The sequence below is a fragment of the Rhododendron vialii genome, chromosome 12a (assembly GCF_030253575.1).
Source record: "Rhododendron vialii isolate Sample 1 chromosome 12a, ASM3025357v1".
In the NCBI taxonomy this organism is placed as follows: domain Eukaryota; kingdom Viridiplantae; phylum Streptophyta; class Magnoliopsida; order Ericales; family Ericaceae; genus Rhododendron; species Rhododendron vialii.
The window spans coordinates 11,201,476-11,212,167 of NC_080568.1; the positions used below are offsets into that span (position 1 = coordinate 11,201,476).

The following is a 10,692-nucleotide window of genomic DNA, read 5'->3' on the forward strand; positions in this document are numbered from 1 at the left end:
GGTTTTAACAGGTGGGTAAGAGGAGAAAATCCTTTTCTTGGCATCTTAACGATGAATTGAAGAAGAAATTGCCGCTGGTTGCTGACCAAGGGAATTGCGGATCGTGTTATATTATTACGGTGGCAAACTATACTTTTGTCGTCTATGCTATTACTGAGAACCTTGATCATCCTTCGGATCTATCTAATCAACATGCCTTTAACGACCTCCTAAAATTGTACCCTGATGATCACTTTGTGATTGATAAGGAAGGCTGTTATGGCACGCATCTAGAGGATACCCTGAACTTTATTAAGGATGAAGGAATAGGCTTGGCAGAGCATTTGCCGTACCAGGCAAAAATCACTGAAGCCAGTCTACCTGATATTGTAAGTACATAGATCTATATATATAGGAGAAGTCTACTTAATGTCATATTGTGATGTTGATGGCCTATTTTAAACTCATGTACTGTTGGATTTGTCATATTCTTTTTTCAGAGTCCAAGACTTGTTATTGATGATTTCGTGGTCCTGGATGATAAAGAGGATGAAGACAACGAGTTTGACAACTTTGTCCTCCTTGATGACAATACAGGTGGCAAAACAATTATAGATTTAATAAAGGAACACCCTATTTGTGCAGAATTTCATGTAGACGATGGATTGGACTCACATAAAAAAAGTAAGAAACTATCAAATACTAAGCTTTGGTTTACAGTCCACTAATGTTTGTGTATAGTCATTCTTAACATTGCTTTTACCTTATTGCTTTGGATATTAGAAAAATTGGCTACATGGTTGAAGTTAGCATCTTTTGCAAGAATAATCTTGCTAGCTAGAATACGTTGATTTATTATTGGAGTGAAATCAAGGTTTTTCCAGCTGTGTGTTCACGCTGTGCGTTTTGAAGTGTGCTTATCACCCCTTGAGAATTCTCATTTTTATTGTGCAGGGCATCTACAAATTAAAAGAGAGAAATAAAAAGAAGAGGAAGAGGAAAAGCTCATTATTCATGCAATGAAGGTTGTGGAATTCGGCACTTCAAAAAGGGGCGTGGATTACTTTATTACTTTTGGTGACAAAACAGTTATGGCGCTAACAAGAATGAAGGCGGGTATGTCAGAATTGATAGGAGGCTTGCGACGTACTTTGCATTTCCAAGAGGTCCATTCCTCAAAAATCCAATTATATAAAATTTGGGGTTTTGAAGTGGAAGATATTGGAGTATTTGTCAGATTAAGTACTTTCTTAGTAGTTGTCAGATTAAGTACTTTCTTTGTATTTGTCAGATTAAGTACTTTCCTTCGATTAAGTTTCTTCTTAATTAGCATATCGTTTGGTCTTTTGGACCATTTTGTAAGGAAGTTTGAGCAAGATGGATACGAAGATTTCTAACTCTAAGCATTCACAACAACATGATATGACTATGCAGTCCGAGACAAGGGTGTTCCAATCTTCCATATGCAATTTGGAAAGATGGAGGAATGAAGGAGAAGGATGGGGTTAGGGTGATGAAGATAATTTTGCTTCACAGAAGTCATTCCTTGTGAAGGAATAGGACAACAAAAATTACGTTTTATAGCATGCGAAAAATGCTATAGAAAGTAATAGATAGTGTTCCCAGGAACGCCTTATTAGCCGATGCTATGAAAAGTCTGGACCTTTTAATAGTGTTCTTTTAATGCTATAAATTCTTCCTCTTTTATAGCATTCTTTTAACGCTATAAATTCTTCCTCTTTTATAGCGTTTTTGGAACGTTATCTATTAGTACTCTATTATAGCAGTGCACGAGCGCTATATGAATCTAAATCTTTAATAGCATTCTTTGTACGTTATACTCTCTGAATTATTGATAGCGGTACAAGAATGCTACAAACCATTGTCCTTTCTCATAGCATTATGGCACGTTATAAAATAGCACTCATTTATTGTGAAAGTTCAGCTCACTATATTTGACCTAATTAATAGCGTCCAATATGCTCATTTGGTAGCACTTTTTTGCACCAAAATCTAAATGATCCAATTGCTATAATTGCTATGAATCCAACAACCATATGTTTCACCTAATTACATACAAAATTAACATGGAAATAAATAATATTTCATCCAAATTGAAGTATTGTGTTAACATAGAAAAAAGCCAGTAGCTTCCAAATGCAAAAAGACATCATATAAACATCTAAATAGCCCTAAAATAGCCTACCGCTCTTCATACTAAAATAAAGAAGAGAAAAGAAAGTGTCAAGGAAAATGGTTCAACTAAGTTTCAACCGGCGATAGCAAGATCATAATCTCCATCTTCACATGACAAAGCATTGATCTTCTCTGTTTTTTCTTTGATCAGCATTGATCTTCTCTTTCTACTTGAAGACCTACAACGAAAGAAAACATTTCAATTTCAATTTGGAAAATTTAAATCTTTCTAACACTCAGCAACCAGCATACCTTTAGGCTCTCGAAATAACCATTCCAACTTCTATGCACCAAATTCAGGAACTAATTTCCTAATTCAGCAGCTATAATACTATATTCCAGCAAACAACCATTTAGCAGTATAGCAGAACACACTTGGACCATACCTGCATGAGCTAGAAAGGCTGGGAGATTCTTAAAGAAGGAAATCTCCCATTCCAGCTAGAAAGGGGAATGAATTAAACCCTTGGATAAACAGAGCAATGTTTCTTTCAGCTCTTCGAGCGAACAAAGATATTGTTAACTCTGATGTATCTATCATGTATGTGATTCCTTTAAAGTGGAATTGTTAGGTGGAAACGAGTACTTCCTAATCTTCATCGCCGACACATTAAGGATGTTGTGGATGTATATCCTAAAGACAAAAGACAAGGTGTTCTAGGACTTGTCTAGCAAAAGTTGACTAGCAAAAACAAGGTGAATTGAGAGCTTAAAGGCTTTTTCAAAGGAGAAAAAAGCCTTTGGCAGGGCGACCCTATACATCCATATCTGTTCCAAATGGTTGTGGAGGGTGTTTTTTCAATTCTCAGACAAAAAAAAATTGTAAACGGGGATTCCACTTATCACCCATAGTGCCAAACATCACAAACCAATCATCTTACTTTTGATGATCTTTTTATTGTAAATGAGGCTTTACAAGATTTTCAGTCAGCCTTTGGGCTGCAGCCAAAGCTACAAAAAAGTTCTATGTTCTATTCAGGGTCAGTGCAGACTTACATAAACAGTTTTGAGTCAGTTTTTTCTACCCAATTGGTGTGCTTCCAGCGAGATGTCTAGGTGTGCCTCTCATGTCCTCAAAGTTGTCTTATTAGATTGTGTGCAGTTGAATGATAGAACTACTCCAAGGATCAAGAACGGTAAAACTCAACACTTTTCGTTTGGTCAGCGTATTCAGTCTTTCTTATTAGATTGTGTGCAGTTTATTGGTGCTCCATCTTCATTTACATCAGAAAATTCTGAAAGAGATTGAAATGTTGCTAAGAGCTTTCTTATGGACTGTTGTGGTCCGTAAGTATTGGTGGAAAAGTTAAATGGAACTTGGTAGGTATCGCAAACAACGGAAATAAGTTTAAGTTACAAGTAAAAAATAAAAAATAAAAACCTGTGGCACATGAATAAACCTCAAATTTCCTCATCAACCATATGAAGGTGTTTGGATAAAGGGAATTGGGGAATCCTCTTATCAAAGTATGTGGTAGGAAATGGTAATAATGGTACTTTCCTTTGGCTAGATAACTGGCAATCAAGCTCCACTTGGCCGTCTCTAAAAAACTTTTGTGAAGCCGTGGTAAGATCCCAGGGCTCCTCCTCATTAGCCAAAGTATAATGGCAGTCGGAGTTGGCCTAGGACTAGGAACAGGACCATAAAGCATTTCATGTCTGCTACTCCCAATACAATTAAGCGAAATGATCAAATGGAGGATAGAGATATTTGGGACCCCTCCCCCAACTGAAAGAATCACACACAAATAATAGGAGCCATCTTCTCACCCAAACCAAATGATGCAGTTCCCACTTCACTACCAAAAACATATAAAAACTGCACTACGCTGTTACATTTTGAAAGGCTGTAACAACTGACCACGAACATGATCCAACGAAATTATGCAGGGAAGACAAAAAATTATTAGCAATGCAAGTTTCATAACAAAGAGATCACCATTCACCTCTAGCAACTATAAACGACAGTATGCCAATTTACCAACCAAAAGAGAAATACCAACGAACTCACCTTATCAGAACTAAATTTTAACTTATATCGAGATAGGCTGTGAGATAAACCCAAGCTCATTGGAGCCAAATCCTGAGAAGCGAGGCCAGCTTTGAGTTCCGTCAGTTGGCTTCTTACCCCTCTCATCAGTTCCATGACAGTATTGTTGTGAACACATTCAATTTGCTGCAAGACATAAATTGTTCCAACTTACATGGAATTGAAGAATGAGAATAACTAGTGGAATTGCATCTAATAATCTTTTAAATGAGTAGTAGGTCACCAGCTTCTCCTTAATGGCATTTCCAAGTTTAGAATCAGCAACAGCTAATGTTTCACCATCACAATGAGCACGTAAAAACTTGCGCAGACCTTTGCTAGGCTTGCTATCAATCAACAAGGTGGCTGCCGACAAGGCTTCAGATGTGTTCTCAAACTTGGAGAAAGCTTTTAGCTTCACAACCTGAAAGTTGATATCCAATCAAAGCAAGAGTCAGACACATGAATTATATCTCATGTTTTTGCTAGTCAACTTTTGCTTCTAGTGTGAACCTGTTTAGGGCAAATAACTAATGTAAATGTGAATGTGGTGGGCAAATAACTAATGTAATCTACAAAAGAAAAACAATCTCAATAACAAAAAATAGTTCAACCATGGCATTACTCATGTAAGTACATTGAACAGAAAAATCATTCGGTTTACCAGATAAAACCTGGCAGATATTCAGTCATTGTGAGATTGGATTAAGGCATTGGTGAAGAAGTTCGCAGGTAAGGTTACAAAGAGTTCTAGATCTTCCCACAATATACCATAACTTGAATCTCTATTACCAATGTTTTCCCTAACTTCTGTGCTAGTATGTCTACCACCTATATTGCTAGTTCAAGCCGATAACTAATGGAATTTTTCCAAAGTGATGCTAGAAGACAATAAGCACTCCATTTTACGACCAAAATGACCAACCAAACTTAGTGGTGAAGGGAAACCACCACAGTGAATCACTTACCAAAACTTTTGAAGCCAGCGCCTTAGAAGGGCCTCTGTTTGCAAGTGTGTTCAGAGCTATCTCTGCAGCCACATGTTCTGCCAGCCTCAACGTATGATCCAGACCTTCTTGGACACATGAATAAGCTGGCAGGTTGAAGCACTTCTCTGAGCCAATTTTTTGCAATTGGCTTTTACACATCCCTATATCTGATGTGCTACTACAAATTAGTCTGTTAACTTGCTATCTTCTCTTTCTCTTGATAAGCAAAAAAACAATAAAAACCATGGGTGAAACAAACTCTTTTACTCTACAAAGAGAGATAGAGCAATAAATGGGAGTCGCCTACTTCATTACATTACAAGTTACAACAATTATGGCCCCAACTAGACCATTCGAGCAAATTCATTTACACTTTAGCTTGAACTTTAATAAATGTAGCAAAATTCATGAAGTTCAACAGGAAGTTTTCCAGACAAAGATGGTGAACTGTGAAAAAACTTATTTGGTTGAGTGGGTTCTATTAAAATTTTCAACAGTCGTATACCTCTCGGGAGTGGTTGAAGTGATTTCCAAAGAAGATGTTTTACTAAATAGCTATGTCATAGGAATGGAGTTGGCCCCAAGCATTCTTCATATCATTTTCTACCACGGTTTTCTCTAAGTCCACAGAGTTCAGTTGCACCCACTGGAATGCCAGTTACCTTTCAAGGATAAATAGGAAGTAGTATTAAACACCCAATAATAAACACCCATTGCTCATATAGCTAACAAAATGACTGTTAAACTTCAAAACCCATTAAATGTTTAAAAAGGAAGCAGACCTTGCTCATTTAGTATCAAATCTCTTTTCAGATAATACAAATCCCAAAAAGGCAAAATATGAAGATATCCAGTTGCCTATAGGCCCTATTCCCATTAAAGTGACAAAAAACTTGATCAAGAAGAACCCAATATATGATGTTTGACATTCTATTGAGTATTGAATGTAACTAGAACACTCTCAACGAGTCAAGGTATCAATTCTTCTCCATGAACTCATAAATTACTCTTATGCGCATAATGAAAACCAAGCCATATATACTAATTTATACGAACCAGGAGTTAATTTAGGGCTATATAAGAGAACTAGGGCTTACACTTTGTGCTTAATTTCTGAAAACAATTGAGGGTTTTTGAATTTGGTTTCTTTTCTAGAAAAAAACCTAGGTTTCTCTAAAATTGGTAGTTGTAGATTTTCCTGTATATGTATAGCAAGAGAGGGAGGGACCGAGAGAGAGAGAGAGAGAGAGAGAGAGAGAGAGGCAACCAGCTTGCCGTACGTATCTGTCGCATGTTGTTGCTACTCGTGGGTTCTCTGAAATTGGGCTTGATTTCTGGAAACTTCTCTCGCTCGCAAATGGCGGAGACCAGTGGGGCTTAGTGCTTACATCCTCGTTTTTCTGTACAGGGGAGAATGAGGAGAGTGGGAGGAAGGGGGAAAGAGGGGAGACGAAGTTTTTCAGAGAGAGAGAGGGAGACCTTGTTTGTGTCCAATGCATTTCTCGATTGTGTGGAACTGTTCAGCGCACTTGGGCCTGAAGATCGCCTCACCCGATTTGGCGTCGCCAGGAGAAGCTTGAGTGAAACTTGCCATTTCTGATACAACGCAAGAACTGAGTTGATTTCTAGGGTTTCAACGCCGACAACGAAGAAGATTTGCGCCTCTGAGGAGGAAAGAATGAAATTTTCGGAAGGGGGTGTTGCATTTAGGGCGCCAATTAAAGTAATTTTGGTGGAACGCTATTGTTTACTTTAATGAACGCTATAGTAATCTCTGGACGAGTTTTTCCGCCCCTCCTAATCGCCGAACGCTATAATCGGTTCTCTTTCATAGCATTCTTAAAAGAATGCTATTAGATAATGCTATGAAAAGCCATCTTTGTTGTAGTGCTTAGAATTTTACTCCCTTCGGAAGGGCCTTTTACTTTATTTTTCAGAACTAAAGATTGAGTAAGGGAGCAAAAATGAAGTTGCTATCAGGTCTAAACTAGAAAAGCCAGGATTAAAGACAAAACATGTGTTGAAGGATCAGCGAATCTTACCATTTGAAAACCAAGATAGTATAGCCCAAGTCCAGTAAAAGTCAGGAGAGGAACCATAGAAAGAGGGGTAAGAAACCTGAAATAAATGAGAAATAGATCCAAAAACAGAAATCTGTCAAAAAAATGATCTGAATAAGCAAACAGTTTAGTTGTGACTAAGCAACACAAAAAATACTGCAAGTTACAATAATGACCTTACAACATTTCTCCACACTCCTAAAAAGCCGATAAGCATCTGGAAACAAGAGGCAACAATGAGAGCACCCTGCATACCTCTCATTGTCCTTTCAAACTTCTGAAAATCACCGAAAAAAAACAAAAGTTCATAATCGTACTTCCTTTTCATATATAACCTGAAAGAAACAAAAATAAAATTAACATTTCCCCAGTTGTACTCTCTCAGATGTAACAGTGATGGAAAAAAGAAAATCCTTAAAGAAGGCAACAGAAAACTAAGAGCACAACATACAAAATTACAAAGATCTAATTATTCCTTGCACGACTAACCGTAATGCATAACCATAGAAAGAGATGTTGAATATCTGTCACCAAAAATGAACAACAAAAAAATTTGATTTCAAAGTGAATGCGTAAGGCATTAGATGTAGCATGATAGATCAAAATTAATGCTAGCTAGGGAAAACTGTCTTAAAAATTCCCCCTGTTTGCCTGGAAGTTCAAAGGGACTTGCAGAACTTTTTATGCCAAAGCTAAGGAAAACTGTCTTAAAAATTCCCCCTGTTTGCCTGGAAGTTCAAAGGGCCTTGCAGAACTTTTTATGCCAAAGGGAGTCGAAGGACATCTTATACCAGAAAATGCTTAAACCACACTTGTCATCCATGCACTTCATCTCTAAATACACTATAACCCTAGTAGCACTTCGAACTATCAACTATAAGAGCTGATCCTGAAGTTTTTCCCAATCAATTTCCAATGATAGGACCGTTCTCTACTTCTCTAAGATTGACCAGACAGAAACTGCCCATTAAACAATCATGTTACTCAAAATTTGGTCTACCTAGTCAAATATTACCTGAAAGAAGCTTGGTGATGCAGGGAAGCGTATAAGAAAACTGATGATCGAAGCGATGAGGACAATCACAAACTCAATATTTTAGAGAAACTCTCTCTGACTCTTTTCTTTATCATTAATCAACTGTTTTGCCCTCTGGCATAAAACGGAATATAAAGAACCCTAGAAAACATAAAGAAACAATACCGAAATTAATTCGGACCCACAAACTAGACGGGAAAACAAAACATTAGAAAAAAGAATGGGCTGAATTGGACTTTCCTACGGAAAGTTATTAAAGCGTAAAGAATGGCCCGAAATGGTTCGAAGGCCCAAACGGAGGCCTAAACGGCCTCAAAAGGCTAAACAACACACGGCACAGGGCCGGAGGCACTGTGTTCTGACCGTCGGCCCGTTTCCAATCGAACCCAAGCAAGCCCGTCGCCTAATTCCACGATCAATAATATTACGAAAATACCGGTTAGTAGAAATGGGCCTTGGCATGCTTAAAATGGAACTCCTCCTCTTTGGCTACTGCATCACTTGGGGAACTAAACTGCCATTAGTTCATGACTTAATGTTACCAAATAACTTAAAGCTGACATTAGGACACGTTACCAAGGGAGGTAATATCGCATCTATAAGGGTAAGGTTATAGCAATCATAGTGAGATAGGTAAACAGTAAACTGCATGGGTGAAAAGTTCATAGTAGAAAACTGAAAATGTACAAAATGATGTATGAATGATCCGAGAATTCATAACCAATTAGTGAACAAAATAAAATAACACTTACAAAAAACTCTTGTTCATTTTCCACAACACTAGATGGAATCGAGACTTCAAGAGAAAAGTTATCAATCTGATGCCTCTCCTGTTTTACCAATTTGGTGATAAATACAGCAAAGTCATAGGGACAAGCCCTTTTCACAAGCATCTCTCCGTTGTCCCGGTAAACAAACTGCAAAATACCCAAACAAATTTTATAGAGCTTTGGCTCCAACTCTGATCCTTCAGAAGACTGTACCTGATGCATTCCTGCATCAGACATTCAGAGTCTCTCTAAATCACTACCACCAATAAAAGTGAAAGGAATACCAACAATATTTGAAGCTTGAGATGTCAACAACAACCAACCGATAGGGTAACCATTGTATTCTTGAACTCTGCAGATTTCTCCAGTTAATCAAGACGAATGTATCACACAAGAATTATCGTCATTTGTTCAAAACTCAAAATTTTCTTTTTTCAACTCCTAGAACTCTCAAATACCAAGAAAAAAATCAATCAATTTATCTAGAACAATCTCCGTGACAGTTGCAAGTATACTGTCTAAATAATTCCTAAGATCAATAGACATCCACGCAGGAGAATGCTGATCTTAGGGCAATGTTAATAACCACTTGTTCATAGTGGTTGAATATTTGGCCTAGCCAAACAACATTCATTTCATTTGGGAGATTACCCACATATAAATTCACCACACCCATTTCATTTTTGTCCTCCTCTACTGTTTGCATAAGCATATCCCCTTTAAACATCTTCCACACCATTGTTTCCACAAACTGAAACTAATTGGGAAAAAAGCTGAACAGGTGGGGGGCAAATTTGTGTTACATATGATTTCAAACTCAAATATTAAGCCCATAAAAAGTTCAAACCCAGAGCATATCAACAAAGTTCAAAGTAGAGCAGCCCCAAGCAAAACCTGGAATCGAAACCCTCAAAATTGAAATCCCAAAACAAAACCCCAAAATCGAGAACCCAAATTGAAAACCCTAAAATAGATCTCTGAATCAAAACTCCAAAGGAAATCAAGAATAAACGTTGAGAGAGCAATTATTCAACTTACCGAGAAGTGGTCGAGGTCAGACAAGCGATAGGGCTTGTAGATGACGGGATCGAGGTCGGATGGTGGGGCTGCCGGTGCTCGATTGGTGAAGGCAATGACTTTGAATCACGCCATTCCTTTGCTCTCAGCTTCGTGAGAGAGAGAGGGAGAGAGAGAGAGAGAGAGAGAATGACGATGGTGAGATCGGCGGAGAGTTGGAACGAAATTGGAGAGACAGAGATTTCCCACCAAGTGATTCTTTTGGCGTCTTAAAATTTTCCCCCAATTGAGACTGACGCCTTTTTTATTGGTGAACACTGTAATTGAGTTAGTTGAATGCTATCAAAAGTCTTCCGCTGCCATGCACGCTATCTTAAGCTCAATATGCAACTCTATTATAGCATTTTTTAAAGAATGCTGTAAAATTATGCTATTAAAAATCAAATTTGTTGTAGTGTAGGTTCCTTCTCCTATTGAATGGGTACTATGAATTGTGAAGCAATAAGAAGAACAATCTGTAAAGTTAAATGGTTGTAAGGAGGCGGCTTGACTTCAAGACGTAGTTAGTTTCAGAAAATAATTGATTTGATACAAAGGCTAGTTGAGTGTACGAGGC

The 10,692-nt window shown here is 37.7% G+C and overlaps 2 protein-coding genes across 5 annotated transcripts; both read right to left on the bottom strand.

Annotated features, from left to right (window-relative positions):
- Positions 1 to 2,061: 2,061 nt before the first annotated feature.
- LOC131311602 (probable nucleolar protein 5-2) lies at positions 2,062 to 7,065 on the bottom strand. Of its 4 annotated transcripts, XM_058339103.1 has the most exons (7): positions 6,673 to 7,061; positions 6,474 to 6,593; positions 5,699 to 5,855; positions 5,173 to 5,409; positions 4,449 to 4,628; positions 4,187 to 4,351; positions 2,062 to 2,354 (listed from the first exon to the last, which is right to left on the bottom strand). In XM_058339103.1, exons 4-7 carry the CDS (start codon positions 5,350 to 5,352, stop codon positions 2,343 to 2,345), a joined length of 537 nt encoding a protein of 178 aa, XP_058195086.1. In that variant the 5' UTR covers positions 5,353 to 5,409; positions 5,699 to 5,855; positions 6,474 to 6,593; positions 6,673 to 7,061; the 3' UTR covers positions 2,062 to 2,342. The 4 variants fall into 4 exon arrangements, with proteins under 4 accessions (XP_058195086.1, XP_058195085.1, XP_058195084.1 ...); XM_058339102.1 differs by having other exon boundaries at positions 2,062 to 4,351; positions 5,173 to 5,855; positions 6,673 to 7,065; XM_058339101.1 differs by having other exon boundaries at positions 2,062 to 4,351; positions 5,173 to 6,593; positions 6,673 to 7,065.
- Positions 7,066 to 7,089: 24 nt separating this feature from the next.
- On the bottom strand, positions 7,090 to 10,383 carry LOC131311605 (putative nucleobase-ascorbate transporter 9). The gene is made up of 4 exons (XM_058339104.1): positions 9,344 to 10,383; positions 9,042 to 9,206; positions 7,430 to 7,588; positions 7,090 to 7,311 (listed from the first exon to the last, which is right to left on the bottom strand). Exons 2-4 carry the CDS (start codon positions 9,056 to 9,058, stop codon positions 7,176 to 7,178), a joined length of 312 nt encoding a protein of 103 aa, XP_058195087.1. The 5' UTR covers positions 9,059 to 9,206; positions 9,344 to 10,383; the 3' UTR covers positions 7,090 to 7,175.
- Between the last annotated feature and the right edge of the window lie 309 nt (positions 10,384 to 10,692).